Raw genomic sequence first — 17,676 nt, forward strand, 5'->3', positions numbered from 1 at the left:
GTTGAAAACAACACCAACCACCCTTTCCCGGTGCATGCTGGGAGCCTGGCTGGCGATTGGCTGCCGTGCTGCGGTGGCTCCTGGGGGTTGAAGTTCTCCTGTCAGGGGACCCGACAGCGGCTCCATGGACAACCGGGAAGGTAGCCTGTTGTGAGGGGGGTTTGTTGGGGTGCTGAAGTAACCGCCGCCACCTCCTCCTCCTCACACTCGCCCTTTGTTGTGTCTTTTCCTGTCATAGAGCCCGGAGCCGCCTCCGCTGCCGCCGGCGAGGACGAGGAAGAGGCCGAGGCCGAGAAGGGCCCTGTCTCGTCGGTGAGAAGCTGGCAAAGGAAAACGAAATTGGGTGGGAGGTGGGGGTCCCTCTCTCGTATCTCCCATGGGGGGGGAGGTCTGGTCTGTGCCACTCTATTCTGCTCTGGTCAGACCTCACCTGGAGTACTGTGTCCAGTTCTGGGCACCACAGTTCAAGAAGGACACTGACAAACTGGAACGTGTCCAGAGGAGGGCAGCCAAAATGGTCAAAGGCCTGGAAACGATGCCTTATGAGGAACGGCTAAGGGAGCTGGGCATGTTTAGCCTGGAGAAGAGGAGGTTAAGGGGTGATATGATAGCCATGTTCAAATATATAAAAGGATGTCACATAGAGGAGGGAGAAAGGTTGTTTTCTGCTGCTCCAGAGAAGCGGACACGGAGCAATGGATCCAAACTACAAGAAAGAAGATTCCGCCTAAACATTAGGAAGAACTTCCTGACAGTAAGAGCTGTTGGACAGTGGAATTTGCTGCCCAGGAGTGTGGTGGAGTCTCCTTCTTTGGAGGTCTTTAAGCAGAGGCTTGACAACCATATGTCAGGAGTGCTCTGATGGTGTTTCCTGCTTGGCAGGGGGTTGGACTCGATGGCCCTTGTGGTCTCTTCCAACTCTAGGATTCTATGATTCTATGACTCCTCCCCCTGGGCCTGCACCAGGCCTTTGGTCAGGGCGCAGCCTGACCCCCCTCCTCTGGCAATCTGCACAGAATTTTGCTTATTGGTTGCCATCAATTTGATTTTAATTAATTTTTATAATGAAATGTTTTTAGAATCGTTGGGTTATTCTGATTGTTGTTAGCCGCCCTGAGCCCAGCTTCGGCTGGGGAGGGCGGGATATAAATAAAATTTATTATTATTATTATTATTATTATTATTAGTTCAACAGGAAAAGCCTCTGCCCCTCCCCCCCTTCCTCCTGCCTTTGTGGGTTGTTTAGTCGTTTAGTCATGTCCGACTTTTTGTACCCCCCTGGACCAGAGCACGCCAGGCACTCCTGTCTTCCACTGCCTCCCACAGTTTGGTCAAACTCATGCTGGTAGCTTCGAGAACACTGTCCAACCATCTCGTCCTCTGTCGTCCCCTTCTCCTTGTGCCCTCCATCTTTCCCAACATCAGGGTCTTTTCCAGGGAGTCTTCTCTTCTCATGAGATGGCCAAAGTCTTGGAGTCTCTGCTTCAGGATCTGTCCTTCCAGTGAGCACTCAGGGCTGATTTCCTTAAGAATGAAGAGGTTTGATCTTCTTGCAGTCCATGGGACTCTCAAGAGTCTCCTCCAGCGCCAGAATTCAAAAGCATCCATTCTTCAGCCTTCTTTGTGGTCCAGCTCTCACTTCCATACTTCACTACTGGGAAAACCATACCTTTAACTATACAGTGGTGCCTCGCAAGACAAAATTAATCCGTTCCGTGAGGCTCTTCGTCTAGCGGTTTTTTCGTCTTGCGAAGCAAGCCCATTGACAGCTTAGCGGATTAGCGCTATTAGCGGTTTAGCGGCTTTTAGCGGATATGCTGATAAGCGGCTTAGGGCTTAGGAAAAGGGGGGGAGGGGAAAAAACCCGCAGGAACTCGCAAGACATTTTCGTCTTGCGAAGCAAGCCCATAGGGAAATTCGTTTTGCGAAGCGCCTCCAAAACGGAAAACCCTTTCGTCTAGCGGGTTTTCCGTCTTGCGAGACATTCGTCTTGCGGGGCACCACTGTACGGACCTTTGTTGGCAAGGTGATGTCTCTGCTTTTTAAGACGCTGCCTAGGTTTGTCATTGCTTTTCTCCCACGAAGCATCCTCCTGCCTTGACCAAAGTCTATTTTTCGCCCTTCTCTTTTTGCGCTTTCAAGTTGATCAAAAGAACCACGCATTTCTCAGGAGGCATTCGAAGGTAGCCCCATATCAGGAAGCTTTGAAATGTTTGACGTTTGGTTACGCCCAGAGCATAGCTGTTAACTTTTCCCTTTTCTTGCGAGGAATCCTATTCGGAATGAGATGTATCCTAATGAGGCTTTGCCCTCGGGTGGGAAAAAGTATTGCACCCGGGAAAGGGAAATGGGAGTCAACAGACACTCAAGGAATAGTTTTAGAGAAAAAGCTTTATTTCTACCATCCATGAACTGGTAGAAGGAGCAAGTGTGATAGAGTCACAAAACAAGCACGAGTTCACAGCCATTTGCACAGAGTATATATTCCCCTTCCAGTTCCCTCCCCTTTCTCCTCCTCTAGAGTCCTGCCTCATGAGTTCCCCTGAGCATGAACAGAAAGCTCCTGTCTTGGGACTCTTCCCAGGAAAGGGGAATGAAAACAGTTCAGATGTTGCAACTGAATGAGATAAAAGTCAGTTCTCAGGCTTGCTTTGAACAGAGCCTATTCATTAGCTTTTTGAAGCCTTCTTGTGCTGATAAAAGTTGCATTTTGTCCTTTGCCACAGCATCTTGTGAGAAAGCAGAGGAAAACTTTAGCTGTGGATTTTTAGAAGACAGAAAAGGAATTTTGGACAGTTTTGAGGCCTAGGTGACTTCAGGCCTAGGTGGGCCACCTGTCCTCACCTCCTTAACTATGGCCCAGACTGGCTAGGAAAACCCAGCCAGATGGGTGTGGGGGGTATACATAATAAAATTATTATTATTATTATTATTATTATTATTATTATTATTATTATTAATATTACTCATACAGTAGAATCGTAGAGTTGGAAGGGTCATCTTCTGACATGATTGAGGGTCACAGAGCCAGAGACTAACGTGGAGGATAAAATCATGATTTGGAATTATGAAAACATAAGACATAGGACTATGATGTGGAAAACGCTTTGGAATTCAGACCGTAGGAAGTAAAAAAAATTAAGATTACTATTTGGAAGACAATTGGACTTTTAAAATTATTTTTATTGGATTTGATTTGATATGTTAATTGGATGTTCTTATTGGAAAATTAATAAACACTTTTTAAAAAAACAAAAAAAAGGAAGGGTTATCTAGGGTTGTTCAAGGGAGGCCTTTTCCCACAGCTGGGCCAATGGTGAGCTGGTGAGCATCTGCCAGTTGATGGGACCGGCCACTCTGGGCGGCTCCCAACAGAATACTAAAAACATGATAAAACATCAAACATTAAAAACTTCCCCAAACAAACTTCCCTAAGAAAGAGCTTGGTTTGATCCAGCACAACACTTTCTGCGTTATTCGGTTCACATTTTAAGAATTATGTAGCCCAGATGGGTTATGCCTCGACGGTTAGAGATCTCAAGAAGGAACAACTGGTTTGTAAATTTAATATATGACATTGTAGGGGAAGGAATTGTAAGAGCTGGAAGGTATCACCAAGGGTCATCTTGTCCAACCCCCTGCAATGCAGGAATCTCAGCTAAAGCATCCATGGCAGATGGCCACCCAACCTCTGCTTAAAAACCTCCAAGGTAGGAGAATCCACAGCCTCCCCAAGGGAGACCGTTCCAAACCCTCTCTTCATGGCTCGGTCGGAGCAAACGTCAGTTGGGGTTTCCAGCAGGTCACTGTTTGCTCTGATTCAGCTTTAAAGAGTGGGTTTTCACGGGGTACCGGGTGGTGCTGTGGGTAAAACCTCAGCGCCTAGGGCTTGCAGATCGCATGGTCGGCGCTTCGAATCCCCGTGGCGGGGTGCGCTCCCGTCTTTCGGTCCCAGCTCCTGCCCACCTAGCAGTTCGAAAGCACCCCTAAGTGCAAGTAGATAAATAGGTACCGCTTTATAGCGGGAAGGTAAACGGCGTTTCCGTGTGCTGCGCTGGTGCTGGCTCACCAGAGCAGCTTTGTCACGCTGGCCATGTGACCCGGAAGTGTCTCCGGACAGCACTGGCCCCCGGCCTCTTAAGTGAGATGGGTGCACAACCCTGGAGTCGGACACGACTGGCCCGTACGGGCAGGGGTACCTTTACCTTTACCTTTCACGGGGAAAGCTCTAGAGTGAAAAAGAAAAAAGAAAGCACTTGGACCCAGAGATTTAAAGCACGGAGGATCATGCCTGGAAAGACTGGAGGAAAGGCAGGTGTGGATAAGTCCTCATAATTTCACCTTTCGGAATTTTAATTACTGTTAGGTGGCTGTGGCCACTATGTTCTCTGTGTAGATCCATGGTGAAGAGATTTCATATGTCAGAAAGAAGTGAGCAAGTGAACTGTTAAGTGCCATGGAGGAGCAATAAGTGGCGAGGTTCAGTTATGCAATGGTAAAGGTAAAGGTAAAGGTACCCCTGCCCGTACGGGCCAGTCTTGACAGACTCTGGGGTTGTGCGCCCATCTCACTCAAGAGGCCAGGGGCCAGCGCTGTCCGGAGACACTTCCGGGTCACGTGGCCAGCGTGACAAAGCTGCATCTGGCGAGCCAGAGCCGCACACGGAAACGCCATTTACCTTCCCGCTGGTAAGCGGTCCCTATTTATCTACTTGCACCCGAGGGTGCTTTGGAACTGCTAGGTTGGCAGGCGCTGGGACCGAGCAGCGGGAGCGCACCCCGCCGCAGGGATTCGAACCGCCGACCTTTCGATCGGCAAGTCCTAGGCGCTGAGGCTTTAACCCACAGCGCCACCTGCGTCCCCTATGCAATGGTAGATTTAGGTTAAACAATAAAACTTCTCAGTAGGTTAGGAACAACATTTTCCAACTTAATTCACCTTTCCTTCCTATTTTTTTTATACAGGATTCAGATTCTGACAACGAAGCCGGAGCTTCTGGTGAAACTGAAAGTAGGTATCCCATTTGAGGGGCTCCTACGTATGGGTTTGGGCCTGTGTGGGTGGAAGTTTACATCAGTGATGCAGTTGACTACAAAGTATACAAAATAAAGGCCACAGATACCTGCATAAATCCGAAAATCTACTGTCATTATGTCACCTTGACTTGTGTACCTTTCTGGCTAAGGATGCCAGTCTAACCCTACTTATCTGGGAGTAAGCCTCATTGACTTCGGTAGCACTTACATCTTAGTAGATCTGGCTAGGGTTGTGCTGTAATATCTATTTTTACTTAAGTACATGGGTTTTTCCTGCAGAGCAGCCAGCGGTTCATTCTTTTGACTATAGCTGCAGACTGGAAGCAATGTATTTTTAGGCACTTGGGATTTCAGCCGTCAGGTTAGCAGTGCGCCTTCCTTCCCATATCTGATAACTCATGAGTTAAATCAGCTACCAAGGAGACCCTTTCAAGTTCCTAAAAATCCTTCTGTATTTAAAGCTTTTTTTCAGAAAGGTGTGGGGCTGACCCTATGATTAAGCAATCAATTGGGCAACCTTGGGCAGCAAATCGGTCAATTTTGTTTACTATTTTTACTACTTTTAAAATTTTGTCTTTGTCGCCAAAATGTTTTTGTCAGTCTCTGGTTGGAGAAGTTGCAGTCTCACATCCATTATTGATCTTTTGTGTTGAAAAATGAAGCAGTTATTGGGAAGAACCAGTTTCTAACACAGGTCTTTCCCCTTGCCCCTCAGATTCCTACTATCTCTTTCCGTTGTAATGAAAGGTTTAGTTTTGACTGCAGATCATTAGCAGTGCATAATAGCAGGCTTTTGAGCAGCACAAACTTTTCTGCAGGCAAGATCTCATAATATAGTCCACAGAGGTTCTGGACATTTGAGATTCATTGTGTCTAACTTTATGGATCTCTCTCTTTCTCTTGCCAGTGGATTTTCTACGAAACCTCTTGTCCCGAACACTGGGCTTAGGCAGTGAGAAGCCTGAGAAGGTGCTGGATGAGCTGACGTTGGATGGTGTGAGCAGGTTCATGCTGTCTGAAAAATGTAAGCCAGCACTCCGTTTTCAGGTGGGCTTGGACCTGGGTGGAATTCTGGCAGCCTCTTGGTTTAACGCCCTTTGCCAAGCCACCAAAAAACACTGAGATGAAGCAGTGCTAGGATAAAGCTGCAACAGACCTCTTACTTTTAGAAAATTAATCTTTTTTTTTATAAAGTAATATTTATTAAAGGTTTAAGGGTTACAGAAAGAAAAAAAGGAAAACAGAAAATTAAACAAAACAAAACAACACATCACAATAAAGGAAAAAACCAGAAAACACTACTTATCTTAACAAAACAAAAACAAAAACAGAAACAATTAAAAACACAACGAATATTCCCATAATTTATCTTTCATTTGCTTGTTTCATTGACCTCCTCACACCTCCCTTTTTTGTATTCTAGTTCAGTTAGCTATTTCAGCAAGTCCTTTCCATCTTTCTCAGTTTTTGTCCTATAACTTGTCTTGACATAATCTAACTTTACTTTTCCTCCTTTAGCCGATTAACAATCTATTTTTACTTAATCCTTTATAACATTTCTGCTAAAGCCACATAACTTCATTCCAACATCCTTCTAACATTCATTAATTTTACAATGTTTCTGTAAATAATCTTTAAATTTCTTCCAATCTTCCTCCACCAACTCTTCTCCCTGGTCTCAAATTCTGCCAGTCATTTCCGCCAGTTCCATGTAGTCCATCAACTTCATCTGCCATAGATAATTCATCTGGGCCAAAGCTCAGGCTTTTTTTATTTCTAGAGATACTGATAATTTTTATATATTTCTTTATACCCATCCTTTCCCTAACTCAAGGTGGCTTACAGATAAAATCATAGAATTGTACAGTTGGAAAAGACCTGAAGGGTCATTTAATCCAGTGTTCCCCAACCTTGGGCCTCCAGCTGTTTTTGGACTACAATTCCCATCATCCTTGACCACTGGTCTTTCTAGCAAGGAATGATGGGAGTTGTAGTCCAAAAACAGCTCCAACCCCCTGCAATGCAGGAATCTCAGCTGAAGCATCCACAACTGGTATAAACCAGCTGAAACAAATAAAGACCAAAAGTAGGAGCCCACAGTGTTGCTACAGGGCTGGGGATAGGTGTGAGACTGTTATCATCAAAACAATGGAGATTTAAAAAGCGCTTCCTTCTTTTTTTGTTGTAGGCAAGAAGGTAGTATGTATGGTGGGCGCAGGAATCTCAACTGGTGAGTTTCACAAGGGCTTTTTTGAGCATGCGCTTCTTTTATTATTTTCGGTTGTGTCAAAAGGGAGGAATAGAGCAGGCTGTGTTCCTGGCCAGCATGTAATGTGTGTATGTGTCAGAGGCCTCTAGTCACAACAGTGATATATAATCCCACCTATGGGGGCTCTGAAGACGCAGGTGGCGCTGTGGGTTAAAGCCTCAGCGCCTAGGACTTGCCGATCAAAAGGTCGGCGGTTCGAATCCCTGCGGCGGGGTGCGCTCCCGCTGCTCGGTCCCAGCGCCTGCCAACCTAGCAGGTCCCAGCGCCTGCCAACCTCCGGGTGCAAGTAGATAAATAGGGACCGCTTACCAGCAGGAAGGTAAACGGCGTTTCCGTGTGCGGCTCTGGCTCGCCAGAGCAGCGATGTCACGCTGGCCACGTGACCCGGAAGTGTCTCCGGACAGCGCTGGCCCCTGGCCTCTTAAGTGAGATGGGCGCACAACCCCAGAGTCTGTCAAGACTGGCCCGTACGGGCAGGGGTACCTTTACCTTTACTTATGGGGGCTCTGACACTTCTTAAATAGAAACGTTCACCTATCTTTCCAGAGATGAGGGTCATTGTAGAATGAGTTGCCTTCTGCTGAGTCTGTTGGTTCACTGGCAGCCTAGTACCAGCTATTCAAGGTCTTAAACAAAGGTCTTTTCCTGTCCTGCCACCAGAGATTTGTTTTATAAACTAAGAGATGTGATTGGACCTGAAAGATTCTGCATGCATATCATGCGTTCTGCCACTGAGCCATGACTCCTAAAGTAGCTAAAGGCTGCATACCTAGCATGTGTATATTTTAAAACTCTGTAGTATTTAGGGTGGCTAAAGCTATTTGTCTGATGTCAAAGAATCATTACCCAGTATTGATAACCAATTCTATTGGATCAGCACTTGATACAGATATCCCTCGCCTGAAATATTGTTTGTGACCAGTCTGGCCTCTTTTTGAACTGCTGCTTAAAAAGCCTTCCAGGCAGTTTCCTGATCTTCCCTGCCAATGCACACCTACCAGCGAAGAATCAGGTGTATTCAAGGGCAATGCTGAAACCCAAGAAGTCTGTTGATTGTCCCCTGTGAGATGTGCACACATTGAAACCTGTCTCAGAACCCTCTGTAACACGAGGATTTTTCTTGACAGACAAGTCAATGTAGAAAGTGTCCTTCATGGTGGTTTTTTTTCAAAATAACTGGCTTAGGTCATACTCTATGATTAAGCTGGACTGATCCAGCAGGGCTCTTTTTGTGTTCTCTGTTTGAATCATATGGTTGGAAGGGACCCCAAGGGCCAACCCGCTGCAGTGCAAAAAATATTCTGCCCAATGTGAGGCTCAAACTCACGGCCCCAAGATTAAGAGTCTCCTGCTCTAACAACTGAACCATCCATGGTTTCTTCTTCCGTTCTTCTATTGTACTGTGGAGTGAACTGGGGTTGGAACCAAAAGAGCAGCAAACACACTAATGCTGGCGTCAATACATGTGCACATCGGATAATCTTAACCAGGGTCTGGGGGGTAGGGCAAGTCTCTGGTAGGATTTTCGGGTTAAGTATTTAATTCGTTCCGGAGGTCAGTTCTTAACCTGAAACTGTTCTTAACCTGAATCGCCACTTTAGCTAATGGGGCCTGCTGCTGAAGCAAAGTTCTTAACTTGAAGCACTATTTCTGGGTTAGCGGAGTCTGTAACCTGAAGCGTATGTAACCCGAGGTACCACTGTACTGAATTTCTTAACAAAGTGACATTGTGCCTCTCAGCTGCAGGGATACCTGATTTCCGCTCCCCAGGCACGGGGCTCTACGCCAACTTGCAGCAGTACAACCTGCCGTACCCTGAAGCCATCTTTGAGATCAGCTATTTCAAGGTACCACACTTAGCCATCTGCCCGCAAGCTGGCATCAGCTGAAAACGCCATGTTTGATTGTTTGCTCTTTGTGCGACTGATTGTATTTCTCTGCCTTGATTTAGCAACACCCGGAGCCATTCTTTGCCTTGGCCCGAGAACTGTACCCGGGGCAATTCAAGGTAAGCTTTCTTTTGCATTGTCCCTAATTTAGAGTTAAAACATGGCTCAGGGAGAGGGGATTGGATATCATATGTTTTGGGAGGGTTTGGGGTTAGGGAGGTCAGGACTCCCAGGTTCTGTCCCCAGATTTCAGCCAGGACTGTAACTTCTAACTTGTTTGTGGATTTTCTTGACGTTTTAAAGTCTCTTGGGATGTTTGAGACATTTTGATTTTTTTTCAGCAGTTCCCTTTTAACTGTTGAGGGAAGCGTTCACTTCTTTTGGACTTGGTGCCATGGATTTAAAGAAGGGAAAGCTATATGTCTCCTCCTCATTTTCAGCACAGCATATGTAGGAGGCAGCTTTGTGTCAAAGCCATGTATACCTGTTTGCAGCTCTGGTTTGTGGAGCAAGATGGGAGCTGGATTTCTCCAGGGTTTTCTTCCCAGTTCAAATGAGTTGAGGGGATGTGGATCTTGAATCCGGAAGAGGGCTCCTGTTGGTGGGAAGAGGCCTGGAATTCTGGGTCTCTATTACCACTCTGATTAATCCTCGTTCCCTGCTTTGCAGTACTAGCTCTTGGTTAGGGGAGTGGAGGACTCCTCTCTCTGAGCCCCCGTACTCCTACCTCTATAAGGCACTGCTGCCTGTTTGTCCATAACCTCTGGGCCTCATAGGGATAGCACAGGGGAAGTGAAAAATGTTGCCCCATTTGCTTCCTCTAATAATAATAATAAATACATTTTATTTATACCCCAGCCAAGACCGGGCTCAGGGCGACTAACCCCAGGTATAAAACAATTGATTAAAATACAGCTTAAAAACAAGATTGAAATACAACATTAAAATGCAGCCTCATTTCAGTAGAAACTCAAATAAAAAACTTTTTGGGGATGGAAACGTCAAATCTTCACCAAGGCCAACTATCCAGACTGGTCCTACGTGGGCCAGAAAAAAGCCAGGGAAGTCCCCAAATAGGAGTTCCATCACAGAAGGAGAAAGGAAAAAGGGTGAGGGGATCAAGTTGATTCCAAGCCAAAGGCCAGGCGGAACAACTCTGTCTTACAGGCCCTGCAGAAAGAATTCAGATCCTGCAGGGCCCTGGTCTCATAAGACAGAGCATTCCACCAGGCCAGGGCCAGTGTTGAAAAGGCCCTGGTTCTGGTTGAGGCTAATAAAATAATAAAATGCTAATTGCATGCAAATAGGCAGCAACAGGAAAGAGCAGGAGCAGCAGGACCAGGACGCTCTAGAGAGTAGCAGTTTGGCCCTTGCAGGAGTGCCCAGCTATGCCTGCCCTGTTGCCAGCCCTGTTCCTTGAGTTCCAGTAAACCACCGCCGACCACATCTGTTTCCAAGAATAGTGGCTTAGCCTGGGGCTCTGCTCTTTTTCAGCCCACGGTCTGCCACTACTTCATGCGCCTCTTGAAGGAGAAAGGGATGCTGTTGCGCTGCTACACACAGGTGGGTAAAACCAACCTTCTCGTGGATCACAAAAGAGGGCAAGTGAATCTTTCAGCCTAGAGGACTTAGGCTTTTTTATTTTAAAATGTTTGAAACATCTGGTGAGCCTGGTGGTATTGCTCTGCAGGCCAACCCTGCTTCCAGAAGTCACTCTAGATGGATAAGAGGGAAGATTGGAGGTTAGTATCCCAGAACTCAGTGGAAGCAGACCCGACCACCAGCCCTTTAGCCATTCCTGGTTCTTTCTTCATTGCATGGCATACAAATAGTAAAAACGCTTCAGCAGGAAGGATATTGTTATGGGATTAGGGGGCTACTCGTGCGTAAGTGTTTAAGCCCTCAAGGCTCTGCAGTCAGTTTCTAAACTCTCCCAGTCTGCGGAGCCATGGGTGCATGGCTACCTCAATTGCTGGCAGAATCCGTCAGTGGGCGCTTCCGGAATTTACGCCAACATAAGAGTTCCTTAACGGAAACTCTCCTTCTGGATTCTCTGCGTGACAGTTTCCTGCGCGGAGTAGGCGTCCCCAGCGGAGGTCCTGAGACCTCCCCGCTGTGCTCACTGGAAGTATCTTGGAGCCATTCCTCCGACTGAGTTTCTGCAGGAACTCTCCCTCTCCCCCTGCTGGTTCCTTCCTCCTTCCTCCTAGCCTCCTTGAGCCCTTCCACCACCTGGCTCTCCGAAGGCAGTTCCCTGACAGATATGCAGCCCCAATGCCAGAACCACTTGTCTCAGTCAGTAGTTTGACCTCTGTTCCCATGGGCATTGCAGTTCTTTGCCCTATTACAGAGCAGGAGCCTTTGACACATCAGAAGCATCTCTTAGAATTGTGCTCCTTGTTGCTTGCTGCCCCTAGTCAGCTTTCGCTCTTATGTGGGCAGCCATTTGGGCTTAGAGAATTTCTCCCGCTCACTTGTCCTGGGCACTTTCTCTGTCCTTCTCAGAACATAGACACCTTGGAGCGGGTGGCTGGCCTGGATCAGGATGACCTCGTGGAAGCTCATGGCACCTTCTTCACTTCCCACTGCATCCATTCCGGCTGCAAAAAGGCATACACCCTGGAGTGGATGAAAGGTGTGTGTGTGTGCTGCAGGGGGTGGGGGGGAGGGCAATCATGGGATCCTAGAGGGAGGACTGAAGGGGTATACAATAGAAATAAAACTTCCTTTGGGGAAATCCTGCGGAATCTCTTGGACGTGGCTTTGATACCTTTTGGTAGAGAGGAAGCAATGTGTGATAGGTTGCCACTTCTTGGTGGTGAGATAACCGTGGTTTCCATACTGTGCGAATGCTGCTGCTGAAGGAGGCACTGCTGCCTGTGATTTCAGCGTGCCAATTCGGTCGCCCAAGGTATAAAACAGTAGCTGCTTGTTTGCCCAGTATGGAGGCAAGTGTGGGTGTGTCAGAAAATGGGCTTACTGCCCGTGGGTTGCGTTCAGTTACATTTTCTAGCATTCCATACCTCTCCTGGTATGTCCCACAGAGGACCTTACAGTCTTCAAACAAAAACATCTTGGAGGTTAGGCTGGCCTCAACCAGAGCCAGGGCTTTTTCGGCTGTGGCTCCGATCTGGTGGAACGCTCTGTCACAAGAGACTAGGGCCCTGCGGGACTTGACATCTTTCTGCAGGGCCTGCAAGACAGAGCTGTTCCAACAGGCCTTTGGCCAGGGCACAGCCTGACCCCCTCCTTTGGCAATCCTCACAGAACTCTAGCCCAGTGGTTGCCATTAATCTGATTTGAATTGATTTTATAATGAAATGATTTTAGTATATTGTATCATTTTACTGTACTGTTGTTAGCTGCTCTGAGCCCAGCTTCGGCTGGGGAGGGCGGGATATAAATAAAAATTTATTATTATTGTCTGTTTCCTTTCAGAAAAGATATTCTCATCTCTCATTCCAAAGTGTGAGAAATGTCAAAGTGTTGTGAAGCCAGGTGAGTTTATCTTCTGAAAGGTCCCATCCCAAGTCCCCTCCCCGCAACACATCTCAAAATCCTTTGTTGTAGATTTGAATCAAACACAAGGGCAGAGGGGTTAGAAATTTGCTGCAGCTGTTTTTTGTTTCTTATGAAAACTGAGATTATCAAGGAGCTGCAGTCTGTTCTCTCACAGAATCTCTCCACTCATGCAGTCCTGACTTTCCCCCCTTCTCTACTCAGATATCGTGTTCTTTGGGGAGAACTTGCCCTCTCGTTTCTTCTCTCTGATGCAGTCAGTAAGTGTCCTGGTTGCTTTTCCCTCAGAGTCAGGATTCTTGTAGCCCCATATTCACAGATCTGCAAAGCCCCATGACCTCTGGATCCTTATGTTAACTGCTGAAATTTGCACAAATGCACTAGATATTGAATCGGTGGTAAATTTTGTGGCTTTTTAAATGTATTTTGATTGGGTTATGTTAGTTTACTATACAGTGGTGCCTCGCAAGACGAAATTAATCTGTTCCGTGAGGCTCTTCATATAGCGGTTTTTTCGTCTTGCGAAGCAAGCCCATTGACAGCTTAGCGGATTAGCGCTATTAGCGGTTTAGCGGCTTTTAGCGGATCAGCTGATAAGTGGCTTATCAGCGGATCAGCTGATAAGTGGCTTATCAGCGGATCAGCTGATAAGCGGTTTAGCGGCTTAGGAAAAGGGGGGAAAGGGGGAAAACCCGCAGGGACTCGCAAGACATTTCGTCTTGCGAAGCAAGCCCATAGGGAAATTCGTTTTGCGAAGCGCCTCCAAAATGGAAAGCTTCGCAAAATGAATTTCCCTATGGGCTTGCTTCGCAAGACAAAAATGTCTTGCGAGTTCCGCGCGGTTTTTCCCTTCCCCCCCCTTTTCCTAAGCCCTAAGCCGCTTATCAGCTGATCCGCTGATAAGCCGCTTATCAGCTGATCCGCTAAAAGCCGCTAAACCGCTAATAGCGCTAATCCGCTAAGCTGTCAATGGGCTTGCTTCGCAAGACGAAAAAACCGCTATACGAAGAGCCTCACGGAACAGATTAATTTCATCTTGCGAGGCACCACTGTATATCATTCTAGATGGCTGGGATTAGTAAAACATTTAATAAGGGGTAGGGAAAATGGAAACAGCAGATTGGGCTATAAATAGGTACAAAAGAGAAGTCTTTGTCGAGGGGGTTAAGGAAAACCCTGCACCAAAGATGCTCGTGAGGAATTAATGCATTCAGAGCAGCCCTGTAAATAGGTTATAACTGACTCTCACATTGTTCACTGTGGGCTTGTTAGCTCAGCACACTTCAGTTTGTGGCCAGAAATTACTCTGCATGCAGCACGCCAGCATTTAATGCTCATGCATTCCAGGAGTCTGTGGTTTTCTTCTCTGCTGAAGAGCTGCAATTGCTTACCACCCTCATGTGCTTTGAACCACAGAATTCTCCCATGAACTATAATGAATGTAACTATGTTCGAATCGTGTGGCATGTCTAGCCCAGCCAGTAGATGATAACTGTGTTCAGGGCAATGTACCCAAAGAGTGCAAATAACCTCTTTGTGGTTTTGGAGAGGAGAGGGGAGGTACTGAAACATAGCTAGGGAGCCTGCGGCGGTATTTCTGTGGTGCTCACAATCCTTCACAGCAGCCCCCCCCCTCTCCTTCCCTCCTGCTTGCAGGATTTCCGTAACGTGGACTTGCTTATTATCATGGGCACCTCCCTGCAGGTCCAGCCCTTTGCCTCTCTCGTCAGCAGGTAGGTGAACTTCTGCCATGTGGGCACTGTGGCTGAGGGGTGACTATTGCTTGTTAAAGCAACACTACCATAGCCATTTTTTCCTTTCTCCTTTCAAGGGTACCAACAAACACACCGCGGCTCCTGATCAATAAGGAGAAGACTGGAGAGGTAAGATCAGGTGTGGTACAGACTATGGCCCTTTGCGGTTTGGTATTCTGGGTTGAAAAGCTTCTCAGGTACCGGAAGTAATTGCTTTTGCTACTGTAATTGCAGGAGGGAGAACATTTTCCTGACACCAACTTCTACTCTGCTCTCAGCAGGAATAGTGGGACACGCAAGCAAGGTTTAGAGGCTGTGGTTTTAATGACATCAACTCTCTGTGCTTTATTTGGGACAGAACTGAACCCCAGCAAATCCAGTTTCCAGTAACAGTTATTTTCATAGTTGAGTGCTAATGGGGACCTTGTTTACAGTAGCACAGAAACTTCCCAAGATATCAATAACAACTTAGTCTCTTGAGCAAGCGATATGTAGGGGCAGAATTGGAGCCTTCCATGAAGACAGTTGACTTTAAGACTTATCGTATTTTTCGCTCTATAAGACGCACCAGACCACAAGACGCACCTAGTTTTTGGAGGAGGAAAACAAGAAAAAAAATATTCTGAATCTCAGAAGCCAGAACAGCAAGAGGGATCGCTGCGCAGTGAAAGCAGCAATCCCTATTGCTGTTCTGGCTTCTGGAGTAGCTGCGCAGCCTGCAGTCGCTCCATAAGATGCACACACATTTCCACTTACCTTTTAGAAGGGAAAAAGTGAGTCTTATAGAGCAAAAAATACGGTAATCAGTGTGATGATACTGATAAGGACAGAGAAGAATCCATGAAACAGTCATTCCCTCTCCCTCCCAGTGATAGGTACCATCTTGGAGCCATCTTGGAGACTCTCTTTATGCTTTCTGTCTCTTTGCAGAGTGATCCTTTCATGTCCCTGATGGGCTACGGCTGTGGAATGGACTTTGATTCAGAGAAGGCATACAGGCACGTGACCTTTGGGACTGGGCTGGGAACAGAAGCTGAGCCAATGATGCTACCACCGGATGGTGGAGGCCCAGGGTGTTGCTCAGAACAAAGCAGTTAGTAAAGTGGAGGCTCTTGGGCAAAAGGACATGGTGTTTGGGTTGTACCTCTCTTGAATCTGCACTGTTAACGCTTTGTGAGTGAGTACAGTAGCCTAGAAGCACAGATGATGACCACTCTGTCTTTGACTCCTTCCCAGTGAGAGCCAGTGTGGTGCAGTGGTTAAGAGCGGTAGACTCGTAATCTGGTGAACCGGGTTCGCTTCCCCGCTCCTCCACATGCAGCTGCTGGGTGACCTTGGGCTAGTCAAACTTCTTTGAAGTCTCTCAGCCCAACTCACCTCACAGAGTGTTTGTTGTGGGGGAGGAAGGGAAAGGAGAACGTTAGCCGCTTTGAGACTCCTTCGGGTAGTGATAAAGTGGGATATTAAATCCAAACCCTTCTTCCCTTCCATCTGTAATTTTGGGAGGATAATACTGACCTTGCAAGGAACCCCGAAAGAATGTACATGAATTGTTTTGAGTGTTTAGAGAGCACTGTATGTTGTTCACTAAAGCATAATTTTTTTGTGTGGGTCTCCCATCTTCTCTTGTAGGGATGTTGCCTGGCTTGGAGACTGTGACGAGGGCTGCCTGGCGTTGGCCGAGCTGCTGGGATGGAAGGTACCTATCCTGTCAAGGGCCCACTGGGGGTGCAGCCCAGATCAAACATAAACAGGTTACATTGGGGTTTTGTCTCATATCCTACCTAGACTTGCCATCCTTACAACAGCTCCATTCTACCTTGTCTCTCAGTGAGATTCCCAGCTTATTTCTTTTCTTTCAGACGGAGCTGGAGGAACTGGTGAAAAAGGAGCACGCTGCCATAGATGCCAAGTCAGGCGGGGCGAGTGCCTCCCACCCTCTAACCAAGGAGCAGAAGGAAAAGCCATCCCCAAAGAAGGAAAAGCCCCCTGACAGCAAAGAGTGACGAGGTTTGACAGGACAGGAGGGACATTTGCTGTGGAGGAATTAAAAATCAACGTGGCCACAGGCTGAGTGATCCTTGTGGCTTGTTGACTTGCCTGACTTGACTTCTGTAAGCCCAGGATCAACAGAAATATTCTTCTTGGCAGATAATGAAGTGGGGAATCCAAGCTGGGTTGTGGATTGGAAGTGAGCAGATGCCCAAAGTCTTTCTGCTGACTTTGGGGGTGTTTGATTGAAGCCCTAAATTGCTGAAATCATGAGCGAGAAGGTGGATTCTTGAATTAGCAATATTAATATTTCTTTGGGGTTGAGTTCCATTCATTTATGCTTCTGTTACGTTTATTAACTTCCAACTAACCTGCGCTATGTCTGAAGGCCAATGGAGGGAGTGATGAACGAAACCAGCCTTGGTCTTAACTATGCCCTCTCGCTCTTTTTCCTGGAGAACAGGTTCTTTCTTTGGCACCAGCGTGGCCAAGAAAGGCAGCTGGGGAGAGTGGTTGTCCTGAGGGGGTTATCTGATAACCCTCTTGACCTCTGGAAGGTTGCAGTTTTGCAGGAGTACTTTTAAGCTTTTGCCTTGATTGTTTTGCATTAAGCTATTATAAGTGGCAATTAAATTCAAGCACCTTGATCTAAGGACAGGATATTGTGTCTCTTTGCTCTGCTCCTTCAAGCACTTCCTCCCATGCAGGGCCTTTTCTGGTTGGGATTGTAAGTGTCTTTGGTTGCTTTTTATTATATAACCTTTCCAGAAGAAAATCGGAGTAGGTCTCAGCAGATTAAAAAGCAAATATTAAATTGCTCATTTAAAATTGGATTAAAATAAGATAATGTCTGGGTGATGTTAAAAAAAACCCACCCTAGCCCTTTACAGGACCCCAGAAGCCAGCCCATAATTTCCAAAAGATGCTTGAGTTTCCAGTAGTCCTTATGGAGAAAATTCCCTTTTCCTACTGGACAGCCTTGGTACAGATGGTAACAAAGGTGCGTATTGGCATAGACCCCATTATCGCTGTTTATTTGTATGCCACCTTTCCATACCAGACCATACACCAGGTGACTCACCACACCAGAAGGTTTACATAATTTGCTTAGTTACGGGACATAACAAAATTTAGATAGTCACAAACAATAAGCCAATGAGAACATCTTGTGTTAGTAAATATACAGTAGCGTTACAGTGGCAATTCTTAATAAGGTC

At 46.7% G+C, this 17,676-nt stretch overlaps 1 protein-coding gene across 3 annotated transcripts; it reads left to right on the forward strand.

The window, feature by feature from the left end:
* The first annotated feature begins 3 nt into the window (after nt 1-3).
* On the forward strand, nt 4-17,111 carry SIRT2 (sirtuin 2). 3 transcript variants are annotated; one of them, XR_014567763.1, is made up of 16 exons: nt 4-140; nt 239-312; nt 4,965-5,010; nt 5,944-6,060; nt 7,225-7,266; nt 9,046-9,152; nt 9,257-9,313; nt 10,689-10,757; nt 11,700-11,829; nt 12,633-12,692; nt 12,918-12,973; nt 14,370-14,446; nt 14,545-15,010; nt 15,275-15,465; nt 16,100-16,166; nt 16,330-17,111. XR_014567763.1 is itself a non-coding variant. In XM_083754098.1 (16 exons), the coding sequence occupies exons 1-16, from the start codon at nt 125-127 to the stop codon at nt 16,471-16,473; spliced, it is 1,182 nt and encodes a 393-aa protein (XP_083610224.1). In that variant the 5' UTR covers nt 8-124; the 3' UTR covers nt 16,474-17,111. The 3 variants fall into 3 exon arrangements, 2 of the variants coding, with proteins under 2 accessions (XP_083610224.1, XP_083610225.1); XM_083754098.1 differs by having other exon boundaries at nt 8-140; nt 14,545-14,596; nt 15,398-15,465; XM_083754099.1 differs by lacking the exon at nt 4-140 and adding an exon at nt 3,584-3,710 and having other exon boundaries at nt 256-312; nt 14,545-14,596; nt 15,398-15,465.
* Nucleotides 17,112-17,676: the final 565 nt, after the last annotated feature.

This window comes from Podarcis gaigeae (genome assembly GCF_964106915.1).
Source record: "Podarcis gaigeae genome assembly, chromosome: 8".
In the NCBI taxonomy this organism is placed as follows: Eukaryota; Metazoa; Chordata; class Lepidosauria; order Squamata; family Lacertidae; genus Podarcis; species Podarcis gaigeae.